This window comes from Crocodylus siamensis, chromosome 3 (genome assembly GCF_052110815.1).
Source record: "Crocodylus siamensis isolate JL-2025a chromosome 3, ASM5211081v1, whole genome shotgun sequence".
NCBI classification, from domain to species: Eukaryota; Metazoa; Chordata; order Crocodylia; family Crocodylidae; genus Crocodylus; species Crocodylus siamensis.
The window spans coordinates 47,697,799-47,721,389 of NC_143397.1; the positions used below are offsets into that span (position 1 = coordinate 47,697,799).

The window sequence follows — 23,591 nt, forward strand, 5'->3', positions numbered from 1 at the left end:
GAGATTTCCTAGTATGTGATTATAAAATGAGGAGCTTTTTTCACCATGCCAATTGGGGGAAAAAAAATCTCATCTTGTACTCAAGTAAATAAAGTAGTTTAGTTTAACAAGTTGAGCCAGTATTGCAATTCATATGAAATATAAGCTTTCAGTAATTTCAGCTTTGTGGCTAGGAAAGTTAAATCATTCTAAATTCTACTAGTATGTTACTGGAGATGCAATGTTTGATCATGGATTTTATTTCTGTGTATTACATATATCTTGCAGTATATTTAAGTTACTAATATATACGTTAAATTAAACTGTTCTTTCAAGCCTTTCTGAAAGTGTGGTATCAATTTGCTTGAAATCCTGTTCATGTTTATTTGGCTTTTATACACATCCAGTCAACTTCTAGTTTTGGGCAGCTCAAAAACTGTAAGAATCTGTCTCCTTTTCAAAAAAATCAACCTTGCAAGTTTTGTGGGTTTCAGAATTTTTTTATTTTTTAATTTCTATGTCAGTATGAAATAGTTGCATGAAACATTAGTCTTGAAATTCTTTGATGAAAAATGTTAACTTCTAAGAAATCTACAAGAGAAGATTCAGCCCAGAAGCCCGTAGGAGAAAGAATTTGGAGGAATAAGTGGTGAGTGGAAAACAGAGTGAATGGAATAAATTGTTACTGAAAAAAGAAAGGGATAGAGCTGTGAATTCTTGAAAGGGGAAGTGATGGCTTTCTGAAAGCTAAAAACTAGTGTAAAGTGAGCAAAGGTTCTGATCATATGGTTCTTCAACTACTAACTAACCTATTTATTTTATAGTCCTTCCAACATAATCCCACTCTTCTCTCAGACTTAAGCATGTATGTGAGATTGGGATTCCCAGCACCAAATCCCATTCTAGATTTATGAGTAAAATATGGTTTTGGATAGAGATGACTAGTTCATTTTTCTTTTTCAAAGTCTCACGGTGTTGATGTCCTGCTTATATATAACAGCGTAAAGATCAGAATACTTGATCAGGAAGCAGGGATCTGGTTTTCATGCCCGTCTCATGTTTTAGCTTGAGGAAGTTAAAACACACATCCTCTGTCTCTCTCTAAAGGCGTCTGTACTGAATAAAGAAATTTTGTGGACATACCCACACTATCTCTGAATGAGCATGCTTGACTCCTCGAAAGCGCAGTATCTGCGCAATCTAATTAGCATTGTTGGAAAAACAGGATCTACTACAATCCTGGGTTGAGCACTGCACTAACACAACTACTGCTCTCTGCTACCCAAGCCAGCTGATTCAAAGCTGGTTAGGGTATCTCTGTAAGGTACTGCCTATGTTGTGTGGACATACCCAAGGAATCTGGAAGTAGGAAGAACAGCTTTCTAGACAGTGCCTCCAGGCATAGGGAGAACCATTTGTGCTATGTGCTCAGTCTGGGGTTTACAAGGTTGAGAATTGAGAAGGGAGACAAATCCAGCTCTCTTCCCCTCACTGCTCGCTTTCTGGTGTTTCCAGTACAGTATTTTCTGTTCTTGCTGCTATGATAGTGGCAAAACCTGATCTTGGAATACTCTTTTTTTCCAAGACCAGGTTTTGGAAGGCTGCCAACATTTTCCTGAAGCAAGAGAAGGAAATAAGAATTTGTAATGCTTCATATTCTACCAAATCTGAAGGGAAACTCAGGGGACAAAATAAAAGACAGTTGTGTAGCCCAAAGTGATCTTCCACACTGAATATTAAAGGCCTACCATGAACAGTGGAAGTATGAGAGCTTTTCAAAGATCATAAGAATCCTTTATAATGGAAAGTGTTGGGCAGCTTGCATAGAGAGGTCACGACTATCTCTCACAACAATACAAAAATACACTGTAATTGCAGAGTACAGTATGTGTATAGATATAAATATTTTAATATGTGTGATTTCAGGATAGCTGCATTATTCCTGACTGATGATAATATACCACCCTCATGTACTCACATACATGTCTCATAATACTGAAAAGATTATTAAAAGTTGTCTTAAAAAGGTATTTAAAATATTTGATTGAGACCACTATTATGGGTTTCTTTTTATTCCTCTGCCTGTAAAGCCAGCTGCCTTTCGTTCTTTCAGTCCAATTGCATGGATCTCAGGGGAACTATAAACGCTTCTCAAAGCAATTTATAGTTTCCTATGCAAACCTATCACAATTTTAAAGTTCTGCTATCTCATTCTTGCAGGACTAAAAGTGAATTTGAGGCCCCCACAGAATTCCCTCGCACCCAGGTAGATCAGATACATTAAAAAACAGATAGACACATTTGCCAACATATTTCTTTGCCTGTGTGTGCACATGCTGCATGCATTTATTGTTCCAAGTCAGCACCTTCTCTGGGCCCGAAGCACAGCTGGTATTATCTGTGCCCATCATCCAGCTGCAAACTCCTCAGGGCAGGGGCTCTTGTCTGTGTGTGCAATTTGCAGTACCAAACAAATGGCAAGATTGAAAAAAACTGACTTACTGGGAGAGTTACTTTTTTCAAGTGGCATTCCTTTTCCAGTAGTCCATAGATATATTTAGTAATGATCTGCAAAAAGGAAACAGAATTTAAGGCACTTACACAAATTGCTCATTCATTCGTAAGTCTTAGAGAAGTAGGTTGATCAAAAAGTATTTCTTTCAAATATTTGTGCATATTTTGCTCATATAACTAATTACAAGACATGAAGCTTCATGAAAAAGGTTCCTCCCTTCCTCTTAATATATGCAGCTTGCTTGTACAAAGCAATCCTAACTATACCTGTGACTCCACCACCTGCTGCTGTGTGAATAATTATGTGCCTCAAAACTAAGGATTATGACCAATTAATGTATACTCAGGGGTACGAAAAAGGCTCTCTTTTTTCAAAGAAATACTTTAAAAGCATTTTTTCCATGAGCAGGGCTCCTGAAACCCTCTCCCCTGCAGGTTCACTTCATGAGCTACACAGTCACCCTTGCCATTTCTATTCACTGAACAGGAGAGGGGCAGGTCAAAGGTGTTCTAAATAGGAAAAAAAACCTTGACTTTCCCCACCAAGGGGGGGGGGGGGGAGAGGGAGAGGGAGAGGGTTAAGCCTGTAGTCCTCAAGTAGAAATAAAGCTGAAATTAAGACTTGAAGCAAAAAAAATTAGTGAAAAGACCCAGCAAAAATCAACATAGCCACACTAAACATTGAGAGATCCTTCCTCGCTACTTCAAATTTAACAAAGCTTGTCGGGACTTAAAAGGTATGCAAAATATCTTGGGAAACTTTTTTTTACCCTTACATACTGAGAAAATTGATACATTAATTTTGGAGTTCAGCTGTAAGACAAATTCTCCATGCTTCACTCATACTGGATTACAAAAACAGTTCTAAAATAAGTGCTTGGACTTCTCTTGCTATAGAAGTAGAAACAATGGCAAATTAAAAAAGGGGTAAAAGTGCTCATTAAAAAATCTCAAATGGGGGCCTACCACTTCATTTGAACCTGGGGAATTACATTTAAATTTCAGACTGGATACACAGTAGAAGAGCTTCAGTACAAAATAACAGTCAAAGAAAGAATATTTGGGTGCAAATACACCTGGTGTTGCCTAATCCAATCCCTCAAGGCCTCAGTTAGAACCATATAAACCCCCAGCATATTAAGCAACACCAGAAATGAAGTTGTAACAAAAGCTCTGAGTGAAGGCATCTTAACAATGCACTATGAATTTAGCGACTAGGTGAGAAAGCATAAGCTTCCACTTTAATTTTACAAATTCAAAATGACCAAATAAAGTTTCAATGAATTTCAAGTCTTTACTATACATACGTGAGCAGCTATACAATACAAACATTTAGAATATATCTGAATCAATTCAATGAACTGATGAAAGCAAATTAAAAAGCAAAAACAATGCTGAAAAGGACAAAAACCTTTACTAGGATTACACGAATTCTCTACTATTCTGTCCAAATACATTTATTGACAGAATTACATTCAAAAACCTTTAAGGCTTTAAAGAAAATCAGTCTTACTAAATATTAGTATCTACAGGGAAACTGCATTTGGAGAGGGAACTTAGCTGTAAGCAATGAGTTGATTTAAGACATGTTTATCCCCTAAGCAGTATGTTAGGAACATGCATACAGTGTAATTTTACCTCCAGGGCCAAACTGTTTATGGTTCACTGAAATCAACTTCAGTATTATGCCAACAGTAAAGCAGTTAAGTTCCTGCAGTCTCAGATGCTGATGGTGTACAGACGTTTAAATTAGTATAATGATAATACGGCCTCAAACACAGGGATTTTATTTTTCATGCAAAATCTCGGCATGTATCGATCTCCAATGGCTAGAAGAACAAACTAATGTATCAAATATACTAAAAGGACATTTAGGGAGAAAAACATATTTGCTGTGAAGGAAATATATATGAGATACTATTTATAAAAAATACCTTTTTTTCTTTATTATTTTCTTTTCCATTCTTCTTCCCCCACCCTCTACCTTTTTATTTTTCATTTTGGTCTCATCTATTTAGAAGATAAACTCCTTACAGTTTTTATGTATTTCTCCAGAGTCTAGCACACAATGGGACTCCAATCCCAATTGGCCCTGTAGCTATTACTCTAATAAAATTAATGAAAAAAAATCAGGAGTGCTGACACAGTCCAACTGCATAAACTGTTACAAACAATGAATGTAGTCTATATATTTAGCTAGGAAGACGTCATTAAATACAGCAAGGACTGGCATTATTCTAGCAGATGAAGAGCACCAAAATACATTAAGAATCCGGCCATGCCCTCTACTCCAGAGGCTAAAATAGGTGGGATAAAATATGAAATATTCAATTACAATGTTATGCAACCCCATTTTTTTTTATTTAGATGGAACAGTATAATTGCTGTAATTGCTGCTATTTATACATATCTCAGAGGGCCAGCACAAACATATCCCAATTCAGAACATGGCTGAATGAATATATAACGTAGCTTATCTAACACTACAATTAGAAACTTCTGCATTTAATGACTTCTGATATTACTGATGATATACAATTGTCCAAATAAAAATTAAAAGATAGTTTTTAAATTTTACCTTTTTGTCTTTTCTTTAAGGTATATGGAAAAATGTCTGTGCTTAATTCATAGATTCATAGATTGTTAGGGGCTGGAAGGGACCTTGCAAAATCACTGGGTCAACCCCCTGTACAAGGCAGGAAAGACAACTGGGGTCAAGTGACCCCAGCAAGGTGATCGTCCAGTCTCCTCTTGAAGATTTCTAGGGCAGGTGATTGCACCACCACTGGAGGAAGCCTATTCCACAGTCTGGACACCCTAGCTGCGAAGAAGTTTTTCCTAGTGTTAAGTCTGAACCAGTCTTCCAGGAGCCTGTGGTCATTACTCCTGGTTTTTCGCAAGGGTGCCATGGTTAACAATTGTTAGCCGAGCCCCTGACATATTCCCCCGATGTAGCAGTAAGCTGCTTACCAAGTCCTTTCTCAGCCTTCTCTTTTTTAGGCTGAAAAATCCCAGGTCCCTCAGCCTTTCCTCATATGGCTTGTTGTGCAAGTCTCTGATTATACGGGCGGCTCTTTTCTAGATTTTCTCAAACTTTACCATGTCCTTGTTGAAGTGTGGCACCCAGAACTGGATGCAGTACTCCAGCTGTAGTCTTACCAATGCTGAGTAAAGTGGAATAATCACTTTCTTGTTTTGCTTGAAATGCACCGATTGATGCATGCCAGAGTATTATTTGCCCTGCTGGCTACAGCGCCGCACTGATGGCTCATATTCACTGTGGTCTATTATTACCCCTAGGTCCCTTTCAGTTGTGGTACTAGTCAGTTTGGTGCTGCCAAGCCTGTAGGTATGTTGGGGATTGTTAGTCCCCAGGTGAAGCACTTAACGTTTCTCGACATTGAACTTCATCTGGTTCTGATCCACCCAACTTGCTAGCCTGTCCACTCATATCTCCAGCCTATCTTCAAGCGTGACCACGCTCCCCCATAACTTGCTGTTGTCCAATAACTTGGCCACTGAGCTCTTCACTCCCACATCCAAATCATTGATAAAGATGTTAAAAAGAACTGGTCCACGCACCGATCCCCAGCCACTTCTCGCCAGGACGACACAGATCAGTTCATTAGAACTCTCTGGGTCCTACCCCACAGCCAGCTTCCTACCCACCTGTCATGCAGCTAAGCACACAATCCTCCAATTTTCCCATGAAAACATCATGAGATACCAGATCAACAGCCTTTTATAAGTCAAGGTATACAATGTTGACCTCCTCTCTCTTATCCAGGTGGTGAGTTGTAGAAGGAGATGAAATTGGTAAGACAAGGCCTGCCTGCAACAAAGCCACACTGGCTGTCATTCAGAATCCTACCTTCTGCAAGCTTATCACAGATAGATTCTTTAATGAAATTTTCCAGGATTTTCCCTGTCACAGAAGTTAGACTAATTGGCCTATAGCTACCTAGGTCCTCTCTCCTTCCCTTCTTGAAGACAGTCACTGACCCTCTCCCAGTGCTCAGAGACCTCTCCAGAGCACCACAAGTTTTGGAAGGGTTTCACCAGAGGTTCCGCAATGACTTTCACCAGCTCTTTCAGCACTTTCAGATGAAATTCATCTGATCCTGCTGACATATATATGTCTAATTTTTTTTTAACTGATCACACACAAGTTCATTGTCAATAGCAGGAAGGCTGTCATTCCCACCATGCCCATTCTGTGCCCTATCTGGCATGATTTTACCCTTGGCCCAGTGAAATACGAAAGCAAAGTAGTCATTCAGGAGTTGAATTTTCTCCTGAGTGTCAATAACCAGCTGTCATGAGTTGTTGAGCAATGGCCCTACACTCCCATTTGTTTTCCTCCTGTTCCCTATGAACCTAAAGAAGAACTTCTTGTCCTTGATTTCTGTTGCTAATTTTAGTTCAGTTGCTGCCTCAGCCTTTCTAATCTCCCTACAAGTGTGGGCCATTTTTGTACAGTCCTCCTTGGGGACTGTCCCAAGCTTCCATTGTTTGTATATCTCTTTCTTCTTTAAGAGGACCATGATTTCCCTATTTAGCCAAGACAGCTTCCCAGCCATTTTGCTACCTTTCCTCTGCATGGGAATGGACTTCCTTTGTGCTTCAAGGATCATGTCCTTAAGGAATGACCACTCTTAATGCATTCCTTTTGTCTTCAGTCCCTGGCCCTGTAGCACTTCCCCTACTACTGTTCTGAGCTTGTTGAAATTTGCATTTCTGAAGACCCAAACTTCAATCCTGCTATCTAATTTGCCTGCCTTGCAACAGACAGAGAACAGACAGTAATCATAGCTATGTAAATAATCTCAGATAGTCATAAGGCACAACCTCTTGGTTCCAGACTCTCCAAGAAGACAAGACACCAAAAATGTAACTTAATAAATCCAGGGCCTAGTTAAATAATTTGGTAGTGGCAATCTCTCAATTTGAAGAGATTCTTTACCATGGCTCATAGATGGGTCTCAAGGTGACTTAAAAGCCCAATTCTTGAGGCAAAAGGCCCACCGGCAGATGTTACAGGTCTTTCACACGGAAGAGTAGGCCATAGGCCAGGATTTTTCTCCTTTCCTTCCTTTGCACCCTCTTTTCTGCTTCAAGGGCGAGATGTTTTACCTTGAAACTGGCAGTTGCTTGATTAAGGTTGTGACAGCACTGGAATTGGTCAGCAGCCAGCTCCTCCCAAGTCTTGATATTGGCATCCGTTTTTTTCAGATGGCTTCATTGTGTCCTTGTATCCACAGCAAGATCTTGGGGCATTACTAAGCTTGGAGTAAAGCACTTATTTTGGTAGTTGAGTCAGGCATCCACAACCCATCCCTGGCCCAGCAAAGTTGGTGTTTGAGAATCACTGACTCAATGCTGGTAACATTGGCTTTAGCAAGGATGCTAGCATTTGTGTCGCAATCTTACCATTCGATGAGGAGGATTTTCAGGAAGCCTCATTGGTGCTGCCTCTCCAGGCTTTTGAGATGACGACAGTAGGTCATCCATGTTTCACATCTGTTGAGGGGAGTGGGGATGATGGCTGTATTGTAGACCTGGATCTTGGTGTCTTTCTAAAGATTGCAATGAATAATGATACACCAAATCAATTTCTGAAAGGAGACACTCAAGCAGAAGATCCTCTGCTGGACACTCCCATCTATGTTCACTCTGACAGACACAGCTATCAAAGTAGGGGCCAACTACCTCCAGAGTCCTTTCCTCAATGGTAATTTGGGGAGGGAGGTCACATTTGTTGCCTGAGACAGGCTGGTAGAACACTTAGTCTTCTCAGTGTTGATGGAGTGGCCCAAAGTTCAGTAGGTTTCTCTGAAAAGATCCAGCATGGTGTGGAGGTTTTCCTCAGTGAACACAAGGATGCCACAGTCATCAGCATATTGAAGGTCAGGAATGGTTGTTTGAGTACTTTGGTCTTAGACTGAAAACATCCCTTATTGAAGAGCCCTCTACCTGGTTGGTATTCAATATCAATTCCAGAAGAAAGGTGGTCTGTAATGAGAACTAAGATGACTGTCAAAAAAGTGGAGAACAGAGTTCGGTTGATGACAAATCCTTTCTTGACCCCAGTTGAGATGATAAATATATCAGTCTCTGATCTGCTACATAAAACAGTCATAGTCATCTGGTCATAGAGAAACCTCAGGACCTTGATGTAATTCTCCATCCAAATCTGGCCAGTATTTCCACAAGTCTTTGCAACTAATGGAAACAAAGGCCTTAGTGAGATCAACGACGGCCATATACAGCATCTGATGTTATTCCTGACACTTTTCTTGGATCTGGTGGGCAACAAAGATCATGTCAATGGCCCCACAAGATGGTATGAAATACACTGAGATTCTGGCAGGACTTCCTCAGCAAGAGGTAGCAGATGGCGAATACAGGCAAGGGTTTTCCCTGCTGTGGAAAGGAGAGCAATAGCTCAATATTTCCCACACACAGACTTATCTCTCTTCTTGAGGATGGTATTCCTCAGTTCCCCAGGGATCTCTTTGTTGTCCCAAAAGTGTAGAATAATTTTATGGAGGCTCAGTACCAGTTCCTCACAGTCAGCCTTCCAGATTTCAGCAAGTATGCCATCTGGTTCAGTAACCTTGTTGCCATCTGTCTCAGTAGCCTTCCTTGATGGTATGCCAGACTTCTTCTAGGATAAGAGGGTTGGCAAGGGATCCTTTTTCAGGGTGTTGGAGATGGATTCAATGGTCCTATCCACTACAGTGGAATCATGGTTCCTCAAAGTGCACTTTCCACCTACCTTGGATAGAGTCAGTGCCTTTGAGGAGCACCAAGACATCCTGCAATTGCAGGAAATTAGGACTGTGGGACACTGGGCCATAGACGGCCTTCATTGTCCAGAAAAAAATATGCATGTCATGTTTTTCAGCAGAGATCTGGGTCTCCTTGACTTAATTTTGCTAGCTGATTTTTTATTTCCCAGTTACTTCAAGGTTTGACTTTGAGGAGCTGATACGTATCCTTCTTTTGCTGAGATGAGGTGTCATCTTGCCATCTTTTTTTAAGGTAAATGGAAAAGTGTCCATGTTTAATCATAGCTACTTAAATAATCTCAGTTAGACATAAAGGAACAACCTCTTTGTTCCAAAGTCTCCAGAAGATAAGACACCAGGAATACAACTTAATAAATGGTCTAGTTAAATAACTACATTCTTCAGCAATAACTTTTCCAACAGAAGTCATCCTTCATACTGTTATTCATTCCACCTTGCGGAGGGCTACCATGAGTCATGTCTAACTCTGTTTCACCTGGTAAAGGACTCTTCCTATTAACTTGGCACCTTCATCTGATGCTAAAGGTGTTGGGGAACAGGCAGTTCCTTCCTTCCAGAAATGGGAAATGCCATCTCTATTCCTAATTCCTACTCTACTCCCAATTCCAGTTTATCAGGAAACTACATCATTAAGCAACTAACCAACATTTCCAAATGACAAGACCCAGTCCTCATGGGGAACTTCAGTTACCATAACATCTGTTGGGAGAGTAAAACAGCACTGAATGGGCAGTGCAGCAGATTCCTGGAATTTGTTGGGGGTAACTTTTTGGTACAACTGGTGGAGAGGCCAATTAGTGGGGGGAAGTTATTCTTGATTTGCTACTCACAAACGAGGAATTGGCTTGGCTTGAGACTGTAAAGGTAGAAAGCTACTTGGATGACAGTGGGTGTCTCTACACATGCCACTAATGCTATAAAAGCTTACTGCACAGTAAACAAATATGCTCCCAACAGGGATGGGCTTCTGGCACTGAAGATTTCTCTAGATCTCCCCACCCAGCTCAGGGCTGGCTGGGAACTGTCCTGCTTCTGAGACAACTCCCAGCCAGCCCCAGGCTGTACTGGGATTCCCCACCCACCCTGGAACTGGCTGGGAACTGTCCCACTTCTGGAGCAACTCCAGCTCTGCAGGGATTTCCTTGCCCAGCCCAAAGTTGGCAGGGAACTGTCCTGTTTCTGGGGAAGACGCTAGCGAGCTCTGGGCTGTGTGCAGCAGGGCTGGTCAGGAAGCAGTGGTGATGTGTAGGGGGTGCATGTGCACCCCGAGAGCGCTGATACAACCCCTGCCTGGCTGCACTCGCCATTTAGGTGATGGGCTAGGGGGGCGGGTGGGAGGGCTGGTGCCCCCCCCTGCAAGCACCAGCCGATCGCTGCAGTCACTCCCAGAAGTGGCCACAGCCACTCCCCGAAGCAGCTGCAGCAACTGGCCACATCAATTGGCAGGATCGGACATGGGGGGACTCTCCCCTCCCTTGGGTAGTGAGATTAGCAGTGGGGGGACTGCCCCCCCCAGTTGGTGGGACTGGTCATGGGGGGGGCACATGTCCCTGCTGACTAAGATGGCACCAGCTGCCCATGCCAGGAAGTATCCCACTTCTGGGGGCAGCTCCAAGCCAGCTCCAGGATGTACCCTAGAAACTGAAGGAACTGGATGAGATAATTCCAGAACCACTGGTGATCATCTCTGAGAACTCATGAAGATCAGGTGAGGTCCCAGATGACTGGAAAAGGGCAAATATAGAGGCCACCTTTAAGTAAGTGAAAAAATGGTTCCAGGAAATTACAACCTAGTCAGCCTGACCTCATCCCAAAAAACAGGTGACCTGGGAAGATTATGGAACAGGTCATCTAGGAGTTATTTCTAAGCACCTGAAAAAGAACAAGGTGATCAGGAACACCCAACAGGGATTCATCAAAAGTATGTCACTCCTGACCAAACTAATTTCCTTCTATGACAAGCTATGTGGATAGCTGGAGAGCACTGAACATGATATACCTTTAGCCAGCAAGATTCTGAGACCATCTGCCACAACATTCTTATTAATACGCTAAAGCTGGGGTTAGAAATGTTTTGACAGAATTATTGGAGAAATGGTCCAAACTCAATCAGATGAAATTCAATATGGAGAAGTTCAAAATCCTGCATTTGGGATGGAATGAATCATATATACATGCAAGAATTGGGGAAGGAGTTACTGGGCTACACTACTGGATAAACAGACTTTGTGGTCACAGCAAACCATAACTTGAATATGTGCTCTTGTTGCAAAAAAAGCCTGTAAACTAGACTGTATTAGTAAGAGAGTCACTTGTAAATCAAGGGAAGTGATTTTTCTGCTCTATTCAGTGGTAATGAGGGCCTCATTTGGAGTATACTGTGTCCAGTTTTGCTCCCCTTGCTTCAAGAAAGATGTGGACAAATTAGAAAGAGTCAAGCAGAGAGCAACAGAAGTGACTGGATACCTGGAAAATAACATATGAGGATAGACTGAAAAAACTAGGGCTACTTATCTTGAAGAGAAAACTGAGAAGCAATCTGAAATCAGTCAGCAAATACCCAAGCAGTCATTACATGGAGGATGGAGGTAATCTATTTTATGTGACCAAAGGGGAGCAATGGTCTTGAATTGCAGCAAGAGAAATTTAGGTTGGATATTAAGAACTTTCTCACTATCAGTATGGTTAAACATTGGACCAGGCTGCCCACAGAGGTTGTGGAATCTCTACCCCTGAATGCTTTTGAAAACAAGTTATAGAAACACTTGACTGGATGGTTTAGTCAGGGATGATCCTGCCTCAAAAGCACAAATTTGAACTACATCAATGGGGGCCAACTTTTTTGGCAACTATACCACAAATTAGCTCTGCACTCTCCCTGAGTGCTGCTCCAAACCCTTCTCCCTGCCTGGTCTGTTGCTCTGTTTCCTGCCTGCCTTCCTCTATGCTCTCCGTCCCCTCTCCACAAGCCATGTGCTACATAGAGAGTCTGCCTGTGCCATTTGTGACATGCGTGCCACAAGTTGGCCACCCCTGGACTAGATGACCTCCTGAAGTAGGTCCCTTCCAACCCTATTATTCTACGATTCTATACTACTGAACAAATAACTGCACTAAGAAGCTACCAAATTGCAATAAAATTAATTTTACAAGTTGCCTTAACCACTGGATCCCTAGGCAGCTGAAGGGAAGGCAAAAACCAAAAGCATGTTACATCATTCTGGCAGTGAGGAAAAATTCCTTCCTAGCTTCAAGATGACTAAACAAGGCCCATAATCCAGTCTTACTGTACTCCTAAACAGTGAGAAGGAGCTTTCTTCCAAGTACGTATTTGTACTCCTGTGCAGAGAAGCAATAAGCTTGTGCTGCAACCACTCAGATACAAAGCCCTTCTCCTCATGCCTGAAAAAGATGAGAAGCAGGGAGCTGAAATCCCTGCAGGGGTTTTCAACCTTTTTTATGGAGTGTAACCCTTCTGGTGGGTACTTCTCCTGGACTGTACCCCCTGGACAAGCTGGGGAGAGGGGGTCCCCTGGCAGCTGGTTGACAAGTGGTGGGGGTCCCCCAGAGGCCAGCTGATGAGCGGGGGAGTGTCCCCTGGTGGCCAGTCAATGGCGGGGGCAGCAGGCAGCAGTGCATGGCAGCAGGCAGCAACAGCAGGTGGCAGTGCGCTTCTCAAGTACCCCCACTTCTCCACACCACTTCCACGTACCCCTTGAGGCCTTCCCAAGTACCCCCAAGGGTACATGTACCCTGGTTGACAACCCCTGTCTTATGGGGACATGGCTTATCTTTCTGTGACACCTCTGAAGCTAACAGAGATGGGAGACCCTGATGTGAATGTAGCGGAGTGAGGGTATTTGTTCTGAGTTATTAAAATTATGAGTGTTTCTCGTGTGTATTAAAAATAAGGCTCCTCTATACATTACATGCAGCACACAATTACCTGGTTAATTAAACAATTGACTTATACTGGCTACATATGCAAATTAACTATGGTGCCTTAAAAAGGTCCAACCAGCTATAAAGTTATTGCTGGAAAATGTGTAATAACTTTTTAGCTGGTTTCTATCCAGCTCTAATTTGCCTGTGGCTTGCAGCTGGGAGATCACAGCAATGTATGTGATCCCTGCACATACACATGCACGTGTGGCATGGCAGGAGGCACAATTGTGCGGATCATGAATTAGATCCCATCACGCCTTTACCTGCAAGTGTATAGGGGCCCTAAGATTCTCTTTGCCACTGATATTTTCAGGCTGGTACTACTTTTCTATCAATAAATATTTTAACAACTTTACCTGCAGAATAGAAAAATATAGAAACTTTTATAAAGATAAGCCTTGGGTTCATTAATACCTTTCATGGACAGCAAATGTGTTCTCCAAACACTGGTCACAGCAAGCATTATATTTTTATAATGAAAAATGCCTTATTGGTGATTGGGGGACAAGGCAGTGTGATGATGAGAAATGTAATTTATTACACTTTTCAAAGGCTATAATCAACAATCTCCTACATATACAGTGAGGCATGACAACAGTGTCATCTGCATCCTTGCCTGTAAGTCCTCTTTGTATACGTAATGCAAGGAGTTGATGTCCCAATCTATGTTATCATACATCTGCAGCCAAATTGAAATCATTTTCTGCCTGGTGTGAACATTAGAGCTGTAGCTCCTGCTCTCCATCTAGTATGTGAAGAACTGATTTCCTACATATACAATTATGTTTTGTTTAAAAATAATCCAAGCAGAGACAGAATCCTGCAATACGAACCATGATTTCATGCTCCCAATATTTCTACTGCTCTGTATCCAGTAAGTATGTTTAGGTTTTACTTTTTTGTGGTGTTTTTCTTTTTAATAATGGAAAAATTGGTCATATTTTCAAGAGAGCTCCGATTTTTTCTCATTTCTCCCATTTAAAAATAAGTAGTAGAAATAAATGGCCAAATTTTGACAGAAATCAACTCATAATTTGCTGAGCACTTCTGAACCTGTCCTTTATTAAGGGCCAATATCACCTCTGAGCTGGGGCAATTCTTTTGAGGAGCTCTGTCTCCTTTGTGCCCCTTTTTTGCTCATGAAATAAGAAAAAAATTGGGAGGCCTGTAATCTAGGCCTCAGGTCTCTAATATGGTGGACCCAAGTCACATCCATTTAGATACATTTCTTTTAGAATGAATATTTCAAATCTGTAATCTTACTGTGTTCTTTATAAAGATCAAACAATAATTGCACAGAGACAAACAAAAACCAAAATGTTCAATTTCTGACATTTCTCTGCTATTCAGTAAACAGTTGTATAATTCACTGGCAAAATACATATAATTTCCCTCTAGATAGCTCATCCACATAGATAATAACAGCTTCTTCCTACTACCTGTTACACTTTTAGCTGAAATGGCAGATGTCTGTTTTACTGATTATAGAGTTATTCAGCTCCAACCTTCCCTAACACATACAGAGTGTTAAGGACAGAATTTCCAATTTGCAGTTTTCTTTTTAAAAATCCTTGGAAATTACCTGACAAAGGAACGATGTTAAAAGATTGAAAGACACAGAGTCAAAGACTCAAAAGTTAGGAAATGCAAGACTTAAGAGGGAACCACGCAATCTACCTTAATTCAACCCACTTGGTTGAATATATTATGAGTCTCTAATTACATGCCCATCTACTTATTCTAAAAGATCTCTACCCATTCAGTGAATAGGATAGGGAGTAAATGAGATAGAGGATTACAGGAAGAGAAAGGACATACTTTCCTGTTAGCATTGGAATTCAGAAGAGCTCAGTTCTACTCTTACCTCTCCAATGGTTGCAAGACTATAATGGTTGCACCATATTCACTGGCACAAGGGAACCTTTTTAAGGGAATAGCGGAAACCAACATTCTAGCACATTTAAATTCCTGAAGCCTTGACTTTGCTTTATTTAAGGCTACTCTTGCATATTGTATATATATTTTAGCTTCTAAAAAAATAATTAACAGAATGATTTGTTAAAAAAAAAAAATCTTTGCAATCTACCATGCCAGAGCCAAGTAAGCGAAAGATCAATTGACTTTTATTAGTAAACATTTAGGATTGGGACCCCAAAAAAAGATGACAAATCCGATAAGGAAATACAGATCGCCTGAGAGAGGGACTAACAATAGAGGGATGGGGGTGAGGAGGGGAACGCAACTGGGTCACAGGAGATACAATGTTAGCCAACTAAGCCTGGGGGTAGGGAATGGGGGGAAGGGGGAAGGGGAGGGAGGGGGTTTGCGACGCTGAGAGTGAAAAGAGATAGATACACACAAACCCGTTACAATGGTCCGCAATGGTGGAGGAGGTGGTTCGAAGGAAGTGTCTTAGTCCAAATAGAGTCTCACCGTGGGGGTCCTCTTCGGGTGGAGCAGGGTCATCCGTGGTCGAAGAATCCTCTCGAAGTGAATGTCTGTCTGGTGCAGAAGGGGGGCGGTTCAGGCGGTCCCCTCCGGGTCCGGTCCAGTGGCAGCTCGTCTGGTGGAGTCAGAGTACTGGTGGTGGCCTGTGATATGTTCCATGTAGATGTCGCAGGACCAACGGATGGTGTCGGACACCATGAGGCAGTGCATCAGCTTAGCGTAGTGGCGGAGACGCAGCAGGCATGCAGGACGCTCTCGTTGCTGGGGTCCCAGGCTCCGAGTGTTCCCACGATGAGTGCGTTGACTGTCACGTCATAGCCGCAGCCCCTCAGGGTGTCAGCCAGCAGGGCGTACTTCTTCCGCTTGCAAGCCTGGGCGTCAGTGAAGGCTTGGCACCGATTGTCAAAGGGGATGGTGATGTCCACGATCATGACCTTCCTGGCTTCTTCGTTGGTGATGACTATGTTGGGTCGCACCTGGCTCTCACAGCCCAGGACAGTGCGGTTCACGGAGATCTCCCCCGCTGTGGCCAGGATGGTCCTCACCAGATGGTCCTGGACGGCATTGTGGCAGAGCTGCCAGGCTTTGGTGTGCCGCTTGCAGCAGCACAGCACATGGGGGAGGGTCTCTGCCACATAGCTGCACCATGGGCACCTCTTGTCCTGGTGGCCAAAGCACATGGTTCCGTTTGGAGGCAGGCAGTTGAGGCAGGCACAGTGGAAGAAGCGCCAGCCACAAGCACGTGAAGCTCCTGCTGGGCATGAAGTGGGTGCTAGCATCCCACGTTGAGGTGATGTCCAAGACCTTGCCCTGGTTGGGTTTGGCCCTCAGGTCGCCGGCGTACTTGTTTCGGACGGCGTCCTTCAGAAACCTCTCCAGGAAGGTCCTTGTGCGGGGCATCATGGTGATGTGGTCAGTGTGCAGGGCTGGTTGCAGGGAGACTCCCAGCTCTCTGCACTCCTTGGTCCAGGTCCAGGCACAGCCGATGCGTTTCCCAAGGTGGCGCGTGGCGTTGTGGGCTCGGCTCCATAGTGAGGCAAAGTCCCCGTCATCTCGGCTGAACTCGCCCTCCAGCAAGCCGCTGAGGAAGGTGGCCAAGTCTTGTCTGGTTGGCTGCCTCGCAAATCTACATATGGCTAAACTCCAAGAGAAATTGAAAACTAAGGGCCATTTCAAGAAGGTTTTTAAACATTTGAACAGTCCTATCAAAATCACAACGTTAGACATCTTTAAAATGTGAATTCTGAAGGCAGAAAAACAGAAAACAGGTGCCACAGGAAACTGATATATTCATTAAGGATAGAATACGTTATAAATTTTAAAAAAATCTATGTACACAGAGTAGGGGAAGAGAGAGCCTTCCTGCTCATTGCTGGGTAGCTCAGTTAATAGAGAATCATGGCTTTTAACTGCAGATCCAAGGTTCAATTGTCTGTGCAGGTCCGTGCTTCTTTTGCCAAACCAATGATGGTGGATGCCAGGGAGAGTAATAAATAAGGGGGGTAGCTCATTCTATCTGCACGCGCCTATAACTCCTGCCACTGCCAGAGATAGGATACTGGGCTCTATGGACCACTGGTCTGACATAATATGGCACTGCTTGTTTTTGGTGCTATGCAATTACTGTTTCATGTATCCAATCCTATCCCTCAGTAAGCAGAGGCTAAACCATGGCAATGTAGCCCCTTTCACTCAGGGGTTAAGCTACCTGGCTTAGTTTAGTTTCCATTTATCATAGGCTGGTAACCTATCTGTCTATAACCTGAAGTTTTGCAAAAACTTAAATGCTAAATCATAATAACTAGAAATAAAAATTGGGGTGGGGGGGAGGGTAAGTCTGGGAAAGGTTCATACTAAAACAAATCTAGTTTTTAAATAATAAAAAAGGAAAAAAAATCACAAATAGAAAGTTTCAGCAATCTGACTGACACTAAAAAGAAAAAAAAAAAGGAAAAAATAACTGACTTACTGGTGACCCTGTCCAAAACAAAGATGAGCAAAATACACCATAACTCAATTATTTGTTTTATAACACCTACATACTACTCCAGCAAAGTTGTTACAGTCTACACCATGTCAAAAATCCATGCCAGGATGCAATGAAGTGCACTGAGCCTTGGTAACAGAGTCTCTTCCCTGCTGTGCTTTACATCCTGATTCTCATAATTTGGTTTTCTCTGATGTGAATTCCCATTTTCAAATACAACCCTGAGCAAATCTGTCCACTAGCATGCAATATACAAGAACATGTCAGAAAATCCAGGGCACAGGGAACAAGTAATAGGCAAAACAAAAAAACCCATTCCAGTCCCATAGAAACATTGATAGTTTTTAAAGAAAAGTTGCTATTAACATTTATTAAGAGGGCTGAATATAGACTTGGAGAAAGAACTGGAGAAAGGATACACATCTAAACCATTCTTTCAAATACAGCATATACCACTTGCTACTAGAAGTCATTGATATCCATTGTTCATTAGGTTTATGAGAATAAATTAGTCTTTGATACATTCCTTACCCACAAGTATTCGTATCACAAAAATAATCCATCACCACAGTTATCACTCTCCAGATAGTCTCAGCAATAGGCTTAGTAAGGAGACTGAACTACCCTCTCAAAGTGATTGTTCATGTCAGAAGTGAGGATTATTGACAATTTTTACACTCATTCAGTAGACTTCTGTTTCCAGGGATATCAACCCCCAAAATGGTCCATGTCAGAATTCTGGGTTAGTTTTATAAAGGAATGTCAACAGCATGCTGTTTCTGCTGGCCAGTGTCCTTTTAGCATCTGTAAATTTCCTTATGGTACATTAAAATGCAATTTCTTTTCAGTCATGTGTTAGGAGGTTACCAATCAACCACATGCTTTCATAACTGCATAAGGGTCATTCCCAAATAAGGTGATAGTTCAGCATTCTGCTGTATTTTACACAAAGGTTGCCTATACACGTGCAGTAAGGCGGCACAATGCATCAAAGCAGGCTCGATAAATTGAGTCTGCTGGAGCACGATCATTACTGTGCTCCAGCAGACTCCAGCATCACATGTGTCAGCATCCCCATGCTGAAAAATAGCAGTGGAGGTGCTTTAATTGAAGCTCATTCTATGAGCTTCAGTTAAAGTGCCCCTGCCACCATTTTTCAGCACTCTAACTAAAGCATACCATCCACCCCCCGCCCCACTCTCAAAGTAAGTGTATAAACATCCCAAGTTTCCAAACTATATATTTATAGGAGTAGAAAGAAGTGTTGTGGTCAAAATTTTTACTAGAGTCTATAGAGCTGAACAAGTAATAGACATAAGTTTTGAAAAATTTTCCATAAATACTGTGGTATTTGCAAATGCCCAATTTTCATGTTACCTTCCCATATATCCATATACAAATCACGTAATTAACTAGGCTAAAAGAATTTTCTTTCTGCAGTTATTGCTCCTTCATTTCTAGGCTTATGTCTCATAAAATTCTTGAACACCAATAAATGCACAATGTTAGATACAATAAGGATAAATTACAATTTAAACTATTCTTTTAAGGAGGGACTGTTCAAAAAACACTGAAGTTTGAAAATTCCCATCATTTAATTCAGTCAGTCACGTTTGCATTAATATGTCTTCAGCTGCACTAAACAATAACACAAGTTCTTATTTAAAAGAAGGCATGAAGCCCATTTGACTTTTAGGTTCATTTGCTCGTTGATATTTCCCCCCCACACATGACCATCATAAAAAGAGTCCATCGTTCCCCAACAAAACGGACTTGTCTTGAGGTCCCACACATGTATCTATAATTTACCTATAAGTAAGCTTTCCTAACAGCAGTGTATTCTCCTAATATGTACACGGAGACCAGTTTCCAGTTTCCTCAGCACTCTGAAATGTTTCTAGTAGTCAATTCTGTCTTAATCTAACTACTTATAGTCGTAAAGCAATCTAATTCTCTAAGAAAATACATTATTAATGTATCAATGAAATAATATTAAATTTTCTGAGAATTAAAATTCAATCCAAAAATTTTATGCTGTTCATCACTACAAAAAATTCTGTCAAGACATTAAGGCAGAATCTGAAGTCTGGGTGTTTTACCTCTCAAGCTTAAAAATAAGGAAATACAAATCACGGGCACCTATACACGTGACGGAACTCTGCTCCCACATCTGCTAACTAGCGCATGTTGGAGCAACTTGGACAAGGAGGTGGAAAGCACTCTGTCCACGTTTGCTGATGACACTAACATGTGGGGCGAGGTGGACACACTTGAAGGGAAAGACAGGCTGCAAATTGATTTAGACAGACTACAGAAGAAGTGGGCAGATGAGAATAGGATGGGGTTCAAAATAGATAAATGCAGGGTGCTGCACCTTGGGAGAAGGAAATCCACAGCATACATACAGGCTGGGGAGTTCCCCTCTTGAAAGCACAGAGGTGGAAAGGGATCTTGGAGTCATTATTGACTCCAAGATGAGCATGAGCTGCCAATGCCAGACCACAGCCAGCAAGGCCAGCCATACCTTGTCATACATCCAAAGATGCATCTCAAGACGGTCCAGAGAGGTAATACTCCCCCTCTATGCAACTTTGGTCAGGCCGCAGTTGAAGTACTGCATCCAGTACTGGGCGCTGCACTTCAAAAGGGACGTGGCCAGCCTAGAGAGGGTTCAGAGGAGGGCCACCCTCTTGGTGAGAGGGCAACAGTCTCCCTATGAGAGACTGATGGACCTGAACCTGTTGAGCCTCAGCAAGAGGAGGCTGAGGGGGGACCTGGTGGCTGCCTACAAACTCATCAGGGGAGATCAACAGCAAATAGGTAGAGCCCTTTTCTCCCCAGCACCACCTGGGGTGACAAGGAACTATGGTAATAAGCTGATGGAGAACAGGTTTAGGTTAGAGATCAGAAGGCAATATTTTACAGTTAGGGTGGCAAAAATCTGGAACCAGCTTCCCAGGGAAATGGTCCTCGCCCCTACCTTGGGCAAATTCAAGAGGCGGTTGGATGATCACCTGTCTGGGGCCTTGTGAATCCAGCATTCATTCCTGCCTGTGGCAAGGGGTCAGGGTAGATTATCTGTTCAGGTCCCTCCTGACTCTAGCTACTATGGAACTATGAAACTATGAATCAAGTCTGCTGTAAGTCTGCTGAAGTATGCTAATTAGCATGCTCCAGCAGCCTCTGCATCATGTGCATTCAGCATCCCCATGTTTCAAAATGGTAGTGGGGGCACTTTAACTAAAGCTTTAACTAAAACTCATCTGAATACACGTCACTGCACCCCTTGCACTCCCACTCTGGAGCACATGTATAGACATCCCATGAGTAACAGTGCTGCTACAAATCAAAGGGATTTCTTTGTTTTACAAGATTTGTTTCCTCCCAAATTAAGAACTTTAAGACAAATATTAAGACCCTGTAATATGCAAACCCTCCCCCCCAGTACAAGATTTTTTTTCTTCCTGAAAAGGTAGTCTAAAATTATGGTGCATATTATATATAAAAGCTAAACAATGAAAAACAATTGACATAATTATAATAAAAGTTACACATATCTCAATGAGATTTATACTTCTACAATTTTATCCTTATTTAGTGAGTACATCTTATACATGACATAATTGGAACACATGATACAGCCATCAGCTACAACCTTTTTAACTTTGCAGTGTTTGGAGCAACAATATTTCATGAAAAATGCAGTGATTTCTAACTGACTGCCCTGTAACAAATTTCAAGTGGTGTGACTGACCTGAGACTTGCTACACCTGCTACCGTAAACTTTGGCTGAATAAGCTTTATTTTGACCCTGAAGTGACAAAACTGCCAATAAGTAACAATGAACGATGCAAAGGAACATTTTGAAAAATAACACTTTTGGACATAGGCTTACTTAATACCTAGTGACAAGGAAAAACACCACACCACAACAAAAACCCTCAAAGTTGAATGGACTTTTTAGAGGCTGTTCACTGAACATTTAAAAAAAAAAAAAATCAATGGCATTCTATAAATCCACAAAAGACCTAACTTGGATTATAGTGTGGAAGGACAATTCATTAAGATAGAATTGACATTACCTCTAAGGGATTTCTTGCTTTTTCTACTGAAAGCAATTCAATTCAAACTTAACACATGGAAGCGATATTCTAGATTCTAAGTTGACTGATCACAAATAGGATCTTAAGAGCTTTTGAGAGATTTAAAAACAAAACAAAGCAAAACACCCCCCCACCACACACACACCCACACACAACCCATCCCATGAGTTAGCATATACTGTTGATATGATTTGACCCAGTGTTTGTTACATGGTCTTTGCTGACACCTGTTGGCTTACTTTTTGTTTGGTTGGGTTTTCTTTTTTTAAAATCATCTCCTCTTTCAGCACTCAAGCAAGTTTGGTGTTAGGCCTAAGAAAAATTCAATTGCTCAGCTACATAATAAACTGAACAACATTATGAAAATCCTCAGATAAGCAATTTTTAAAATGTATATTACAGAAGTAATTAGACATTAAAAACTCTTCAAATGTCAAAGGCAAACTTGATACTTACCACAGAAGACTTATAAGCTAAGACAAAAACCAAAAGGATGAAGACAAGAGAAACCATCAGATATATATAAAAAAAAGTCTTATCATTATGTTTCAGCACCTCAGTCAAGACATCAAATATTGGCTTATTTCTTGTAAGTTTCAAAGCAGAAGTGAATCATAAAAAGGAACCTGGAGGAAGATGGGGCAGTGACTTCTCTGATCATTCAAGTACAAGGAAGAAGTTTATGGGACAAGCATATCACTAGATACTCAAGTCGGCATTACTATCAGAGTAGATGGCCAAAATTCCATCACAGACCTAGGCAGCTAGTATCAGACTAATATAGCTTCACAGATTTCATAGGCATTAGGACTAGAAGGGACCTCGCAAGATTATCGGGTCCAGCCCCCCACCCAAGGGGCAGGAAGTCAGCTGGGGTCAAATGATCCCAGCAAGATAATCATCCAAGTGTTGAAAGTGTCCAGAGCAGGTGCTTGCACCTCCTCTGGAGGAAGTCTATTTTAGGCCTCGGGGACTCAGACAGTAAAGAAGTTTTTCCTTATGTCCAGCCTAAAACGGTCTTGCAGGAGTTTGTGACCATTGGGCCTTGTCTTCCCTCGGGGTGCCCTGGTAAACAGATGTTCTCCCAGTTCCTGATGCATACCCTTATATACTTACAGGCTGCCACCAAGTCACCCATGAGCCTCTACTTCTCCAGGCTGAAGAGTCCCATGGCTCTCACCCTCTCTTCATAAGGCCTGCTCTCTTCCTTTGATCATGTGTGTGGCTCTCCTCTGGACTCTTTCAAACTTCTCCACATCCTTCTTGAATTGGAGAGCCCAGAACTGCATGCAGTACTCCAGCTGAGTCCTCACCAAGGCCAAGTACAGCAGGAGGATGACTTCCTGGGTCTTGCTTTAGATGCAAGCCAGAGTTTTGTTTGCTTTGCCGGTTATGGTATTGCACTGGTGGTTCATCTTGTGGTCAATCATGACCCCCAATCTCTTTCAGTCGTGGTCCTAGTGAATGTAGCACTACCAAGCTTATAAATGTAATGCAGGTTTTTTCTCCGGAAGTGTGGCACCTTGCATTTCTCCATACTGAGTTAAGGCATGCTAGTTTTGGGAACTAACAGCACATTGGCACTCAGCCTGAATGGCCAAATATTCATTTAGAGCTAGATGGCCTTTTGTACAAGATGAGAGCAAGGTTCAAATTAACACTTTTTAAATCCATAGTAAAATGCCTTTACTGTTCTACTGTAGTGCCCAAGAGCAGAAGGAAAAGAGTCAAATGAAACTGGGGCTATATAATTTGAGTGGAAAAGAATAAGATAAGGATCATACTAAATCAAAGAAGGGTTGC

General features: G+C 41.9%; 1 protein-coding gene across 6 annotated transcripts in view; it reads right to left on the reverse strand.

The window, feature by feature from the left end:
• The window catches only part of ARB2A (ARB2 cotranscriptional regulator A), a 408,135-nt gene that overhangs the window by 305,838 nt on the left and 78,706 nt on the right, over positions 1-23,591 (reverse strand). For all 6 annotated transcript variants that reach the window (XM_090038271.1, XM_090038274.1, XM_090038275.1 and 3 more), the window contains one exon: positions 2,482-2,547. In XM_090038271.1, coding sequence (XP_089894397.1) covers positions 2,482-2,547 — 66 coding nt within the window. The remainder of the gene's footprint in view (positions 1-2,481; positions 2,548-23,591) is intronic.